The following is a 16673-nucleotide window of genomic DNA, read 5'->3' on the forward strand; positions in this document are numbered from 1 at the left end:
TGATTAGCCGTGGTCAGTGGTTAAAAGGGGCAGGTAAAATCACAAACTTGCAACATACGCGAGAGTGAGAGAGAGAGGAATGGGGAAAAGGAGGAAGGCCCTGGTATTACTGCTTTCTTCATCCGACGACGAGGCAGACAAGGAGCTTCGTTCCCGTACTACTACTACTACTACTAGTGCTCCAAAAAGGGCCCGTCGTCGTCGAAATCCACAACAACAAAAAGAAGAAGAAGAAGAGGATTTCGATGCTCTCTGTGACGATTTCACTAAACAACAACCACTCTTTGCTCCTCCTGGACTTAATAATAATAAGACGACGAGGGAGTTATTATGGGTTGACAAGTACCGACCTCATTCTCTGCTCGACCTCGCTGTTCAAAACAACAAGGTTATCTTTTCCTCTCTCTCCCTCTCTTGCATAATATCATTTCCTAATTCATTGCTGCAGGTTCAACAACTCAAGACGTGGTTGAAACAAAGGTTGCTCACACCAAAGGTAGTTTAATTTTTTTTATTACAAGCTCAATTTTGACAGGAAAATTAACCCTATCACTGTTTCATACAACAGGAAAAGCTTCACGGCCATGTTCTACTCATAACTGGACAAGCAGGCGTCGGAAAATCCGTATATCTCTCCCTCTATTCTTTATTATTGCTGCAATGATTCCTTTATGAACACGAATCGCTCTTTTACCTTTCATAAGCCCATGGGCACTATACACTTTTCAAACATACTGTGGAAAACACTTTCTTATTATAACCTAGTACATTACAGCTATGAAGATTAACTGAAGGTGGTATTTCACTAGAGCAGATTAAGAGTTGTTTGACAAGTGTACTAGGATGTACGTGGCAAGTGAATATGTACGTTCCCAGGAGGGTTACTTATTATATCCTTGTTACACGCTCTGCTATAACAATCACTAATCAAACTATGATTCTTAAGGAGGTGAATAACACTCATACTCCTTGGAAAACTTGGACCTTGGATACAAATGAAACTCAATTGTCAACATGATATTACAAAACTCAAGAGGCGTTGTCATAATATAGCAAAACCATGCTCCACAACCAACTACCTCATTGAAAAATAATTTCGTGTCAGACATCTAAATTGCTAGCAGCGATCGGAATTATCCCAATTGAAATTACAAGACAGAAAGAACACCAACTTTTATTGCAATACTATATGGACCCAACAGTTCTTATACCCCCCTGAAGCTGGAAGATATGAGCTCTTATTGTTCAACTAGGACTATATTAAGAAAGGGAATTGATGTTGTCAGTAGGGTCTTTTGATGATTCTGCAGATGCCGAGTTGAACTTCATCACCCTGATGCAGTACAAAATGACTTTCAAACCAATCACCAAAAGTTGAAATTAAATAGCATACACATTTAGAGAGAAGTGGAGAAGAGGAACTAAGATGGAAATGTATTATCCATTTTTTCCCCAAACAAAGAGGATTTGCATTCCCAAACATCTCCCTTAGAAGGTTGTGTCCTCCTTTGACTAGGTTACTGCAAATACTTCTCTGGAGTCTGGAGCAACAAAGAAGGAAAATAAGGGAGTTTAGTGTTTGGATAAGGATTCTTTCTGGACTTTATCTGTACTTAGATTTGAAAGAGAATGAGGGAATTGCAAGAAAGTCTTTGAAAATAGGCATCCATTTTAGGTTCCAAAACCGAAACGTTTTGGTAAGTAGCTGTTTGTTACCTCATATCATTAGATAAAACATGTTTATCTTGAATGTGCCATTTGTAGATCAATCTGAACCCCACATTTAACAAGCCACAGTAGGGTGCAGGGACAAAAGAGTGCGTCACAACCACTCTTTATTTCCTTCCTCCCATATTATATATATGACGTACCTATCTTATTGAAACCGTGCTTCTTTTGTGTTGTAGGCAACAGTTCATGTTATTGCATCTCATCTTGGAGCGAGATTGTTTGAATGGAATACCCCAACTCCTACTCTGTGGCAAGAACATGTGTATAATTTGCGTTCAGGTACATCTAATTATATCATGGAGAAACAAAGTAGCTTGAGGTATTGGACCTGAATAGAGAAGTAGTCGTATTCTATTAGTTAGTCTTTGGTGTTGTTCACTCATGATAAACATATTGGAATCATCTTATAGGTTTAACCTGTGAAATATCGATGCCATACTCTGCTATCATATAAAGAACGTAAGTAATCTTTTATAATAACTTGCTAGTTTTAATAAATCAAAACATGTGATATCTCTTAAACTTTAGGAGCATCCAACTTAAAACCAATTGGCAATGAGTGGAGAGGTGCAAGAACTTATATACTAATATTGTACTGCAAGGCATTAAACATCCCATGTGGGACTATACTAAATGTCTCAATGTCTCACGCCCCCCCACGTATGGCGTCACTTGAGCCTAGCACGTGGACAACATACTTGGGTGACGGAGAGTAGATGGGCCTTTGGGCCAAATACAATAGCCTGCTTTGATACCATCTTAAAGCTTAGGAGCATCCAACTCAAAACCAATTGGCAATGAGTGAAGAGGCCTATGAACTTATATGCCATACTGCAAGGTTTAAACATCTCAACAATATATCTTCTCTTAAGGTCATTTCAAATGGTTTATTAGTGTTTAAGAAGGAAAAACCAGGAGATACTGATCCTCATGGCCCAGAAGAAGAATTATTTGAGATAGCTAGGTATGTCAATAGCCACAACTATTGACAGTACTCATTTTATGCTATCTTATAGGAGAGCTATTCATTAACTCCTTCCATTGATTTGAAAGTAAAATCTTACCAAGTACATCTAAGGTGTATATCTCAAAAAGCAAGTAATTATCATGCTCTTCTCACAAACATCAAATTTTCTCTCCAGACCTATGAATATTGGATATTCCATAGTATCCCCCCTGCACAAGCAAAGGAAATTTTAAGACATGGGGATTCGTATATTTCTTCTCACTCCTGCATGTATCAAATTGCTTGCTTATAAATGCATTGCCCCTGTAGATGAATAATTTACTGAACCCCTTCTTTTGTCGTTTAAAACAATAGATCCATTCCAATAACTGATTTGCACACTTAAGGATTTTGATTTTACCACAGTTTTTAATCTCAAGGCACACTGTTTTCTTTATGTTGTGTACTAGGGTTGTACTATATGTCGAAGCTGGATGAATTTGAAAGTTTCGTTGAGAGGATAAGAAAGTATCCATTGCTTCCGTTGTTTTCCATTGGCGGCTCAGTAGAGCCATCCATACTGTTGATTGACGATCTTCCTCTAATAAATGGAAAACTTGGGCTTGGCAGACTCCGAAAATGCTTACACACACTTGTCGGATCAACTCAAATTCCAACAGTTATATTGATCACCGAGTATGCTAAATCTGACTCTAGCAACAGTGCAACACGCGACTTGGAAGATATCCAGTCCTCTCTTGAAAACGCCGGGGCCTGTAAGGTGCTCTTTTTTACTCAACAATTTATTTTGAACGTTAACTACCACTGTTCTAAAAATCGGTCTAGGTGGCCGCCTAGGCGGTCTATAGGCGCTAGGCGGTGCCCAACCGACTCGCCTAGGTCCAACTCGTTTAAAAAATCGGTTGGCCAACTAGGCGGGTCTAGACGGACCGATTAGGCGGGTCTAGGCGGTCCATTTAAGTTTTTTTTTTTTTTAATGATTAAATGTCGAAAATTAAAGGCCCGTATAGACTTAAGATTTGAATGAGTTTAAAAGACTAAAGTCTAATATAAATTATATGCCACTATAACAAAGAATATGTTTTTATATGAAGTCGATATTCTTCAACTATTATGCATTTTTGTAATAAGTATCTTTATTTGTGTTTATTTTTTGAGTTATGGTAAATAATTTTCTTCATTTCTTGTAGTATAGGTGTGTATTACTATATATATTAGGGAAAAAAACCGCCTAGCGCCTAGCCCTAGGTGCTAGGTGCTCTCCCACCGCCCGACTACCGCCTAGCGTTTTTTAGAACACTGTTAACTACATAATGACATACTCACCGCTTACCTTAACTTATTGGTTGATGAAATTCTTCAGATGGCTTTCAATCCTCTTACTGTAAATTCCATAAAGAAGACTCTTTCTAAGATATGCAGAGAAGAGCAGTGCAACTTGGAAGCTGAGCAGATTGATCAGATAGCAAGAGTGAGTGGAGGAGACATCAGGAATGCTATCACCTCTTTGCAGTACTTTTGCTTGACACCTGGCCAGTTGCTTTCTTCCAATACAAATCATCCAAAAGATAAAGCAGCTGAACTTAGAATGCCGAATGATGGAGGTGCTTTATCATTTGGCAGAGAGGAGACACTTTCCCTCTTTCATGCTTTAGGGAAGTTTCTTCACAATAAAAGGGAAAGCGTCAATACTGTTGCCTCTGGTATGTCATTCTAGCAGTTCCACGTATGTTTAACCATTTGCATTTTTTGAATTTCTAAACAGTAAAAGTGTTCTGTAAATGCTTTCTCATCTGGGTGATATATTCGCGAGTCACGACTCTGTTGATAAAAGTTTTCTACTTTATTTAGGGTTAATTAGAAATACCCCCCCTGTTTGCAATGTTTTTTTGGAGATGCCTCTATTGTTTTCAAAATCAAGAGACATACCCCTCTGGTCTCCCCCTTCTGTCAGTCAACTAACATTTGACTAATCAATATCCCAGCTGACTAGGTTTTATGACTAATTTACCAATTACAAATAATTATACTAATGCCATTAAGTTGTGGTCAACCCTTTAACTTAGCAGACACATGTCTCAATCTTGACAGCAACAATCTAACGGTCCCGATAAAAATATTTAATAGAAAGTAGAATTAACATGTGGCATTGTCTGAACCGTTAAATTTTAGCCTATCCAACGAATCTTCATCTTCTACCTAGCTACATCCACCCAACCGCCACCACCTCTAGCCACCTCCACTTCCACAAACTTGACCAGAAATAACTAATCAATAATGAGAAAAACCAATAGATATTTGTAAAATCTGAAAGGCACAATAGTAGAATTTGAAAGAATGCAGATCAATGGTGAAAAGTTGTTTCTCAACCAAGAACTGGAGCTTGTACAATCAATGGAGATTGTGCTTTATCAAAGTTCATTTAAAGGTATCGGGTGGAAGAACCCCTAGATGTGAGAATACAAACACAAAATCTTAGTTCACACTTGGTTGAACATGTTAAATCAGATTTAGTTTAAGCCAAATCAAACACCCAATTCCACCATCCAATTCAAACACTCTAGTTAGGAACAATAATTGAATTTCAAGCCTCATAGCCAAACGAAAGTGAATTCCCAAGCTTATGAAATCCAGTGCCATTAATGGTGGTTTCTACTAAGACTTTGATTATGCGAAATGGATAGATGTATCGAGATGTGTAGTGGTTTTGGCTAATGATAGGGTGGGGTTTAATGCCCTTTATTTTGGGGTTATTGAAGTGGTGGGTGGCAGTGCATAGGGACGGTGGTGTTGGTGTTGGAAGTGCTGGTATAAGATTTGATTTGATTATACAGTAGTTGTTGGATTAGGGTGCAGATAAATTTAAATTTTAAGGTGTGGATAATGCCACATGTTAATTTTAGTTTTTGTTTATGTATAACTGTGACCGTTATATTCTGGTCATCTAGGCCGTCAAGATTGTGACGTGTGTCGCATAACTTAATGGGTTTGATTACAACTTTAATGGCAACGCTGTAATTATACTTGTCATAGAACTTAGCTGGCGGAGATATTGACCAATCAACTGTTATTTAACTTAACTGACAGAAAAGGGAGACCAGGGGAGTATGTCTCTTGATTTTGAAAGAAGTGGGTGTCTAGAAAACACATTGCAAATAGGGGGTATCTCTAATTAGCCCTTATTTTTATTTATTTTTTGCTTTATTTGGTCTTTGCGATCTACTTTCTTTCTGTTCCCTTGTATTTTCATCTCCTTATTTGATTTTTTTCGGGTTATTCATAGTAGTTGTAACCTTATAGAGTTATAGGTGTGGTCTCACTGGGTTGTAAATTTGTAGGCATATACTGTTGAAGAACTTGACCTAAGTACGGTACTAAATCTAAGTATGATGGATTGAAGATCTAAATTTGAGACGTATAGTATCAGGTCTAATGGTATTAACACAAAGGGAAGATTATCAAAGCATTAAAGAACATAATGTAGATTGAAGCGGCGGAAGCAACATTTAATCAAAATCTACACTTTATAAAACTTTAAAAGTCTCACCTTTATTAATAATCACTCAATAATTCATAACATACATAAACACAACTAAAACAACTCTCCGAAACCCTAACCATAAATCCTTATTTATACTAACCCTGACAACAAAGCAAACCAATAGAAAACATACACGTGACAAATAATAACTAATGGACTCCTAATTGCACACACAAAACACGACCATGGGCTTGGAATCGAACTAGGGGCGCACGCCCTTGACACTGACAACAACAACTTCAACGTCTACATCATTCTCTTTAGGTTGAAGAAGCTTGTCCACAAGCTTGTTGATATGAAAACCCACCAATATACAAAAGCTCTCCAAACTTCAAACTTGTATACGTCACCCTCCCGTGGTTATGAGAAATTCTACCTCGAATCTTGCCCAAATATCAGCTCAAACGAATAACATGGCACCACAATGCTGCTAGTACTCCTTTCTTGAAATACAACGAATATTGGAAGTCACGAAGTATGCGTTGAAGTGCTTTGTTGTTGCGAGCAAAAATCTTCTCAAAATTAGTTAGAAAAGGATCAATATAACCACTACTTTGTGCTTGCTGAATTGGAGGAACAAAACCTTCATAGATCTGGTCAGCAAGATGTCTTTGTTGCAAAGGAAGGTGATGAACTTGTTGATTCTACAAGAATAAAATTGGATTCGCAGTGAACAGTGTTCGGTTCCCTGAACAGTGTTTCTGCACAAATCTCCCAAAAATCAACACACTCCGATACCAAATAATGTAGATTGAAGCGGCGGAAGCAACACATAATCAAAATCTACACTTTATAAAACCCTAAAAATCTCACCTTTATTGATAATCACTCAATAATTCATAACACACATAAACACAACTAAAACAACTCTCCGAAACCCTAACCATAAACTTTTATTTATACTAACCCTGACAACAAAGCAAACCAATAGAAAACAGACACGTGGCAAATAATAACTAATGGACTCCTAATTGGGGTGCACGCCCTTGATATTGACAGCAACAACTTCAACATCTACATCAGAACAACTATGTCAAGAACATAATGAGACTAAGTGAGTGATACTATCATAAATTCATAACAACTTCATCTTTGCTTCAAAAAAGAGAAATAAGCTAACATAATTAAAGCTAAGTTACATTAACACGGATAGGTGTGTATGACATGGCGAAATATGAAAAATTGAGGTATATCACATACAATATGTGTCTGATCCGGACACGGGGATGCGTATCCGACACGGATTATTTTTAAAATACTAAGTTACATTGACACGGATAGGTGTGTCCGTATCCGACATGGATACAAAGTGTCTGACATGACGAAATATGAAAAATTGAGGTATATCACATACAATGTGTCCGATATGTGTCCGATCCGGACGCGTGGATATGTATCCGACACGGATTATTTTTAAAATATGATGTGTCCATGTAACATAGAGATAAAATATGGTGTGTCCATGTAACATAGAATTAAAGGAATGGACATTTTGTCAATAATAGAATAGACTCAGAGAACATATATTGATTTATATCTGAAAGAAAAAATGGTTCCAAGGAAAAGCCTCGTCAATTATAGACTCATTGGGAGGCATCACAGTTGTTTTTTACCTTTATTTTACAAAGGAAAGAGTTCTCCATTAGATATATACCCTGACCACCTTGGATAGTTTAAATGCTTGTACAATTTGTTTGGAACTGCAAGTTTGGTAGCAGTATTCTAAAAAGTCAATGACATTGAATGGATGAGACGATCAATTTCTGTTCATTCTAAATTCTTTAGAGAATGAAACTTTTTGTAACAGTATTGTATATTCACAATGTTATACTATGGAAGAAATAGAAAAATTTTATGGTTGCAGATTAGTAGTTTCCAAATTGAAAACCCCGAAGAGTGATATTTACAGACTTGGATGTAAGATGAACTCAAGTAGTAAGTGTTCTATTTATTTATTCAAAGCCTTATGTTCCTTTATGTTTCAATATTGTAGGACAGAATCAATATCTTCTACGTGAGAAGTTTGCGAGGTTACCACTAAAAATGGATGCTCCGGAGAAAATTATATGTCAAGCAAACGGAGAAGCAAGGCTTATTACCGATTTCCTTCATGAAAATGGTGAGCTTTCTATTATGTTACTTGTCTCATGCGATATTACTTTTACAAATGATAGGTTTTCTGTTGCGTCAGCTACTACTTTTTGCTTGATAGTGTCTACTGTTTAGCAGAGGATGGGATATAACAGAATAGCATATTATCCGTCCTGGTTCCAAGGTCAAAGGTCAAAATCGAGTGAATTAAATAGTATATTATCTGTCCTGGTTCCAAGATCAAAGGTCAAAATCGAGTGAAAGACTTGCATTGGTTGATCGTTCCATTATTTGACAGCTGGAGTGGATTCGATCCCTGAGCTGCATTTTATAGGAGTTATATAATAAAATATATTTTGTAGGCTGTGTGTGGTTCATAAAAAGAATGAGTTTTATGGAAAGGCAACATCATACAACATCTCTTTTTGACTGTTCTCTTCCGTGTGGCATCTCTCCCTCTTTACTCTCTTCTCCTCTCTCCCTCTTCACTCTCTTCTCCTCTCTCCCTCTTCACTCTCTTCTCCTCTCTCCCTCCTCTGTCTTTCTAATTCACAAGCTACCGAATAGGAAAGCAACACCCCATGACCTGACAAGAAGTCGATTTCCTTTAATTTGGTAGAAGTAAACAGGCCTTCCTATGTTGTTGAGGATAATACCAAATTAATGTTATCTAGTGCACTTACCACAAATTTGCGTTCCATGAAACAAAACGCAGCATATTTTACAATTTGCACCATGGACACATAAGTCTCAAAATTTCATTTTAGGATTGAGCCAGATTCAATCTATTATTTTGATGATTTGAGAATCTTCTTTGTTGAGCACTTTGATGTTGTTGTGATGCATCCCTTACAGTGGGGACCTTTATGGTCTCTTCTGTCTGCTTCTAAATAGTGTATGATGTTGGGACTGTAGGAGTAAAAGAAACTGTATGCCACATTAATTTTACTTTTTGTTCGTGTATGCTACATTAATATACTGATAAAGGTATCTAATCAACAAGTCATAATTGTGTTTTATATATTACCAAGACTTACTCATCTGTAGCTTCCTGAAGTCTCCTCTGACACTTCTTCTGCAGTTTTAGATTTTTTAAGTGATGAAGCAGTAGATAATGCATGGACTGTGGCTTCCTATCTCTGTGATGCCGACAACCTTCTTGCTAACTTTCAGGGCTCCACATGGTCTCGGATGACTAATAATTATGAATTGGAGAGTATTCGACAATCAGCTGCTGCTTCAGTTGCTGTGCGTGGCGTGCTGTTTGGGAATTCACATCCTGCACCTTCCAGGTCTGCACCTTTTGAACTATAACTACTGTAGTCGAATTTCATATCAACTCTTGATTGAATATGTTAATTTACACTATTTGCTCATGCAGGTGGCATGCTATCAGAAGCCCAAAAATTTGGCAGGTTGAGCAGTCGTCAAGACACAATAAGGTTGGCTAATTAACATCTCTGTGAAATTATCTTTAACTCTGAATTTGTTCCTTGGATATGGTGTGATGGTGTCTATCTCATTATTATCCTAATATACTAATCTCAATCCCAAGATAAAAGTCAGTCCTGCCATTCCAGATTCTGGAAGCAATTTCTTGCATCATCCTCTAGAATTATTTTTATTTGATGTACATTTTAGGTTCCAGTGACTGGAGGCCCAGCTCGTCTTTTTCTAGATGTAATGTAAATATGCATGTTTGAGAAGACCGAAATCAATTAAGGCTGAATTATCTTTTTCTCTATGTTATTGTCTTTGATTGGTGTGAGGCACAGATGTCTTGTCCTTGAAAAACTGGTTTGTAGTTTTCGAAGTTGGGGAAATTTGACCCATGTTGGACATGTATGAAATTCTGACACCCGATTGACTATTTGATAGTGGGTTTTTTGTTTTTACAAACCCAGCAAAACTGTAACTCGTAACTTTTTAAAATATTTTACTCAATGGAGTGGTTATTTCAGTTTTCGACTTTTGGAGTTGGAATCATAGAATTGCTTGATATGATTACTGATCAACTTGTATTTTAAAACTCTGGTTTCTAATTATAATGTGTGTGCAGAATGAGATTGTCCGACAGAGATACGAAGCCTGCAACTCGGTCTCATATGACCTGTGTGTTATGGCTACTGAATATAAACCTTTGCTTCGATGGCTTAAAGGTGGAGCATTGAAACATCCTCAAACTAATCAGGAGAGGATGCAGGACTGCCAGATTGACGAGGACATGCTGGATTGTGATCGGTTGGACAGTAGTGAAAATGACGAAATTGAAGATTGGTAAGTATAAGTAGATTGTCCATAGAACACAACGATTTTGAGCTGGAAAGGAGTATCTAATGTAAATGATGGGTTGGATACGTGGAGTTGCTAAGTGTAAATGGTAAACATCACAACTGCATCTTGCTAGAGGTCCTCAACCAAGTCTGATGCCAAAGGATTTAAAGGCGCAATTGTATTGCGGTCAACCGTACCTGCATTTCACTTATCTGAAACACTAACAGTGCAGCGTCTTGATTGTTGAGATTCTTAATCATTGGTCAGGGTACTAAGTGAAACAAACGGGGAGATGTTTGAGCATGAGAAGGGGATGCAAAATTCTTGGTGGAAGTCAGAAAAGCCTTGTATTATTGGTCAATGGGAGGATCACTTCCTCGAGGAACTTAAGGTACCAAGACTTTGTAATTGGGATTCAATGGTATAATTTTGAGGAGAGTATCTTTAATTGTTAGCCTCCATGCTAAAAGAGGTTTACTCCTGTTTTTAGTTCTTTTTGGAATGCAATGAAACATATATGTTACCGAGAAGGAAGAAATTTGTATTGTATATAACTATATAAGTAACTTTTTGGGACGACAATGTGCACTTACTTGTAAATCTACCTCGAAAATACAGGATTTGAGTATATATTTTGCAAGTCATTTGATATATGACCCACACGTTTAATGAGCAATTAAAACGTTTCTCGATCCTTGTTAGTTCTCACTCTCCTCTGCTATTCAGGTTTAAAATTCTTTCACTCCAGCCAAATTCTTGTCGGCAAGTAGGGTAAAGTGTTTAGGAAACTGAACCTCATCCTGCTTTCCTCTTGTTTGAATATCCTCCTATTATGTTCCTTCCATCCATATGTATATCTCATTCAAGGCATTCGTGATCAAAGGAACTACGCTTTACATAATGAACGAGAATAGAATTCGTCATTCCATAATGCACATTTAGATCAAAAAGGAATTCTCAAGGAAGAAAGCGCAAATGACTAACCAGATTGAGAAAATTCATAACAGCTCAACTTATACCATCTTACCCGCTGGTCTATGTATTTATAATGCCATTGTTCTTCACAAGTACAACAACTTCTTTCCACATGATGTTGCCTTAATGAAAGTTGAAATAAGTTGAACTCAACTCACTCAACATAAAGTTGCCTTAATTTTCTCTTTGTTTATGAGCTACTGAGCTTTTTATAATACACTAATGCGTAACTACAGGAACACTGAATAGCAAGTAAAGGATATACGAGCACATGGATAAGGAATTTGGCACAATTTAAAACCAGGGAGGGGTCTATGGAAATCAAAGAGAAAGACCGTGGAGCACTGCCATTATTTTATAAAGAAAAAAGTACTGGTATCCATTCTTCCCCCTCCAATAACTCCATACTCGACTTGAAAGAAATCAGATTCTGTGCTCGTGCTCTTAAAAAAGTAGATTTCCCACTTTGTTACTCTCTGATCGTAACCAAAAACCAATACTTGAAGATGGTCTTTATCTCCATCAGAGTGGGTTGCAAATATTTGTGGATGTGTTGGCTAATCTGCTGTATAGTGCGATTCCTCGGAAACTGACTAGTCTCTCTATATAATTCATCACTACCAGCCCATGCCATATAAACATTATCATCAGTAAACTTAATCTTAATAAACTTACCCTCCTCAAAAAATCCAGAGTTGATTATGTCGTGAGAATTATCATCATACTGTACCCACTTAGAGACTTGGCTACCATCTTCGAAACTGCCTTTAATCAGGTTTTCTAATATTTCTTATTTAAGGGAATCCAAGCCTTTTGTATAGGACGTACACATGACCTAGGAGGTTAGTGGTGACAAGGGGACCGGAGGCGGTATAGCGTGGGAAGACAGGGTGCACAGGATCAGATCCGCGGTATCCCAACCGCCGAACCGGCCGCTAAACGTGGAGAGTGGGAGAGCGGCACCGAACTGCAAAGGTAACCGCGCAGATGCGTGGAGAGAGAAGATACAAAAAAGAGAAAGAGAAGGAGAAGAAAAGAAAGGAAAAAGAGGAGAGAGAGGAGTAAGATCAGAGGTTGTAATCACAGTCTATATATTTTGGCGCCGTCTGTGGGGACTAGCGAAAAATGGCCACCATAACAAAAAAGGGGGTAGGAAGACCTAGGAAAGAAGTTGTTCGAGAGGTAGTAGAGGAAGAAGTGAGTGAAGAAAGAGAGGTGAGTAGAGAGGAAGACATGTCTGATGTGGTGACGCCACCGGACTTATCGCAAGAAGAAATAGTCCCGGGGTTAAAACGAGAACGAGGAGTTGAGAAAGGAAAGAGACACCGCACAAGATGACATGGAACATGGGGATCGCCCGGGCGTGATGAGATGGAAGGGAGAATGAGGTGTATCAGTCTAGGGGAGCAGATACGGTAGAGGGCATCACTCTGGAAGTGGTACAGGCCATGATCGAGAAAGATAGAGAAGCTAACCGTGCGGTAGAAAAAATGAACCAAAGTGCCGCTCAAAAAGATGTTGCTAACCTCAACAAGAATCCACTGGCAGATTCGGTCTGGAACTCAGAGGTACCTAAGAGATTCAGTCAACCAAGATTCGAAAGGTATGATGGAAAAGGCTAATCTAACCGATCATTTGCATCATTTTAGACAACGAGATGCCACCGTGGCGAGGAAAATAAGTATGACGGTCGCGCCAGATGATGTTCCGGCAAGCCTTGGGGGGGGCGGATTGGTATTACCGCCTATCTTCGCGAGCATCGGTCGATTTGAAGAACTAGAGCGAAGCCCGTGGACCATTTCATCCACCGAAACGGAGAGTAGTGGATATCGCGGCACCGCTGTTTAACATCAAACGAGAGGTCACGGAGTCGTTAAAGGGAGTTTCGTGGCAGATTCAAAGAAGAGACCACGAGGGTGGAGAATCTAGAAGAGCATACCGCATGGTCATTGCATTTCAAAGACGGCTTGAAGCGGGGACTAGGGTGCACTAATCGATTGTCCAAAATCGAAATCACCACTCTGCGCTCTGTACCCAAAGGTAGAAAAGTATATTCGGCACGAAGATATAATGCAAAGAAATGGGAGGGAACAAAAAGATCGGGAAAGGCAAAGCGGGCGGTGGATAGAGGCAGCGAAGGGATAGGGGTAAGAGAGAAGAGAGAGAAGGGGATCCAACGAGGGAAAGGCGTGGACCCGGAATGCGGATCTGGAGATCGGAACAGAGAGATATTTCGTGAAAGAAAGCCGCACGGAGATAGAACAAACACCTCTTAACAGCCACTCAGAGGAAATCTTGCCACTCATCAAGGGGCGGCATTATGAAGGACCGCTGAATACACCGAGAGATTGAGGGAAAACCATTTTGTGCTTATCATCAGATTAGAAACCACGCCACTAACGAATGTTATGCTTTGAAATGGCTGGTGGAAAGAATGATCGAGAAGGGATGCTTAGAGAATACGTCGCGGAGGTTCGTCATGCCGAGAGAGGACAGGCTCCCGCTAGGATCTTGGGTACAATAAATGTCATTTACAGTGGAGAGACACTTGAGAGAAATGCCCACCGGGACAAGATGAGAAGGACCGCGAGCTTGCAACAGGTTAATGAAGTGACAAGCATGACGCGGTTAGTGTCGAACCGCGATTGCGATTGGGAAACATAACTTTCACTCGAAAAGACACGGAATCGATGATTTCGCGCATGATGAAGATCGTTGGTGATTACCATAGCAATGGGTAATTATCTAGTGAAGCGAAGTGTTGATAGGCTGCGGAAGTTCGATGGACATGTTGTTCATAGGGGCCATGGAGGAGATGAATATAGATAAGGATCAGTTGAGGGTTTCTCAGACTAATTTGTACGGCTTCAATGGAAGCATGACAAAGCCTATAGGGGAAATAACGTTGCCGGTAACTGCAGGTCCGACGACGGTTTTCACCAGATTTATGGTGGTAGATACGGGGTCCCAGTATAATGCCATTCTAGGAAGAAGATGGATTCATGAAATGAAAGCTATTCCGTCGACCTATTATCAGGTCATCCGCTTCCCCGCGAAAGGGGGGGTATAATGAAAATAAAAGGGGAGACCGGTCGTCGCCGGAATATACACCAAGTGGCGGTAAAAGTATGGTCCGTGGAATAGAAAGTGAAAGACGCATCGAATGACAAGGGAGAAGCGTAGCAATCACGGGAAGCCGTACTACTCGCGGAAGGATGCGAATCTCATCGAGACCAAAACTCTGGATGAGATAGAGGGAAAATGAACACAGGGGTGGAGGAGGAAGAAAAATTTACCGATTGGGAACGGACTTGCGGTAAGAGTGGAAATTCAAGCGACGACACGGTTATTAGCGAGAGAATGTAGACATATTTGCTGGGGGCGATTGAAGATATAACAGAATATATCCGAGTTTGCTTGCCATCACTTGCACATGAAGGAGAATGCGAAGCCTATAAGACGAAGATGAGAAGCGTAAAGACCCAAATCACGCGGAAGGGATTCGCGGAAGAAGTTATCGCCTTTAGGGATGCGGGTATAATCGGGGCGTAGGATGTACTGAGTGGTCATCCAACATGGGCGGTTCCAAAAAAAACGGCAAGGTTCGAATGTGTGTGGACTTTCTGGGGCGTAAATAAAGAGTATCCTAAAGACTGTTATCCTATGCCGCGGGTGGATGAGTTAGTAGATAGAACAGCTGGTTTCAAGATATTCTCTTTCATGGATGCTTCCATGGGATATAATCAGGTCGCGATGTTTGGCCCAGATCAAGAAAAGACTACCTTCGTGGTGGAAGGAGGAACGTATTGTTATACAAGAATGCCTTTTGGGTTGAAGAATGCGGGGGCTACCTTTCAGCGGTTGGGGGAAAAAATGTTCGAAAACAAGATTCGAAAGGGCATGGAAATATACATTGATGATATGGTGGAGAAGAGCATGTCGGAAGAAGAGCATTTAAAGGGTCTCCAGGAAACTTTTCACATACTGCGGAAGCATAGTCTGAAGCTGAACCCAGAGAAATGCACATTCGGGGTATCTTCGGGGAAGTTCTTGGGATATATAGTCACGTATCGTGGAATTGAGGCCAATCCCGAGCAAATTAGATCCCTAGTGGAGATGCCGTCCCCTCAGAATGTAAAGGAAGTGCAACGGTTAGCAGGTAGAGTCGCGGCATTGAACAGATTTATATCCAAATCCTCGGACAAGTGCAGACCGTTGTATCGCTTGTTGAGAAAAACGCCAGATTTTCAATGGACCACTGAGTGTGAGGAAGCCTTCCAGGAGTTAAAGATTTATTTGGGGAAAGCCCCTTTACTATCACGGCCAGAGGAAGGAGAGATATTGTACCTCTATTTGGGGGTATCAGAGTACGCGATAAGTTGGTTAAGTGCGTATTGTAGAAGATAGAGAAATCGGTTTATTTTCAGAGTAAAACCATGCTAGCCGCCGAGTCGCGATACAGTAGAATTGAGAAGTATGCTTTAGCGTTGATGTTCTCTGCATTAAAGTTGAAACCCTATTTCGATGCACACTCGGTGGTAGTGATAACAAATTTGCCTCTCAAGCAAAGCGTTGAAGACGAAAAGTCGGGGAGAATCTTTGAAAGGGCGGTGATGCTTAGTTGTTCTGAAATCAAATACCGAGGTTAGAACAATGGAAAAAGCGCAAGCCATGGCGGAGTTCCTAAGCGGAATTTCCGGCCGAGGATCCCAGCGGGGAGAAGAAATGGTTATGGATCGGGGAAGAAGAATCGGTCGTGATCCCTTGGACCCATGGGATACTGCCGCGAACGGTTGGAGATTATTCGGACGGATCGCCTCTGCATTAACCGGAAATGGGATTGGCGTGGTTTTGGTGACTCCGGACAACACAAAATTGGAGTTATCAATGAAACTAGGATTTCGCGGCTTCTAATAATGAGTCGAATATGAAGCGATGATAGCGAGGTTTGAACATGGCAACGAGGATCCGGGAGTAGCGAGTTATCGGTGTTCTCGGACTCAATTTGGTTATTTGTCGGATGAATGGGATTTTTGTGGCGTTGTCCAAGAATGGCACGATATTTAGAGGTTCTCCGACAAAAAGCCAGTAAGT

The 16673-nt window shown here is 39.8% G+C and overlaps 1 protein-coding gene and 1 long non-coding RNA gene across 3 annotated transcripts in view; one reads left to right on the top strand and one right to left on the bottom strand.

Annotated features, from left to right (window-relative positions):
* On the top strand, window positions 1-11186 carry ATRAD17 (RADIATION SENSITIVE 17). Of its 2 annotated transcripts, XM_086581833.1 has the most exons (10): window positions 1-388; window positions 449-496; window positions 569-625; window positions 1908-2010; window positions 3148-3458; window positions 4062-4401; window positions 8233-8358; window positions 9412-9622; window positions 9712-9772; window positions 10390-11186. In XM_086581833.1, the coding sequence occupies exons 1-10, from the start codon at window positions 80-82 to the stop codon at window positions 10609-10611; spliced, it is 1788 nt and encodes a 595-aa protein (XP_086437959.1). In that variant the 5' UTR covers window positions 1-79; the 3' UTR covers window positions 10612-11186. The 2 variants fall into 2 exon arrangements, with proteins under 2 accessions (XP_086437959.1, XP_086437954.1); XM_086581828.1 differs by having other exon boundaries at window positions 18-496.
* LOC147514238 (uncharacterized) overlaps window positions 10506-16673 on the bottom strand; it is a 12496-nt gene continuing 6328 nt past the window's right edge. Inside the window, exon 2 of the long non-coding RNA XR_015207354.1 lies at window positions 10506-12389. This is a non-coding gene — a long non-coding RNA (uncharacterized LOC147514238). The remainder of the gene's footprint in view (window positions 12390-16673) is intronic.

The sequence above is a fragment of the Coptis chinensis genome, chromosome 2 (assembly GCF_015680905.1).
Source record: "Coptis chinensis isolate HL-2020 chromosome 2, ASM1568090v1, whole genome shotgun sequence".
Classification (NCBI taxonomy): Eukaryota; Viridiplantae; Streptophyta; class Magnoliopsida; order Ranunculales; family Ranunculaceae; genus Coptis; species Coptis chinensis.

What these genes read in the sequence shown, in the direction of transcription:
- ATRAD17 (XM_086581828.1), top strand. Translation starts at nt 80, where the DNA reads ATGGGGAAAAGGAGGAAGGCCCTGGTATTACTGCTTTCTTCATCCGAC. An exon ending in AAAACGCCGGGGCCTGTAAG is followed by an intron (nt 3,459 to 4,061) that starts GTGCTCTTTTTT and finishes GAAATTCTTCAG; the next exon opens with ATGGCTTTCAATCCTCTTAC. An exon ending in AGTCGTCAAGACACAATAAG is followed by an intron (nt 9,773 to 10,389) that starts GTTGGCTAATTA and finishes ATGTGTGTGCAG; the next exon opens with AATGAGATTGTCCGACAGAG.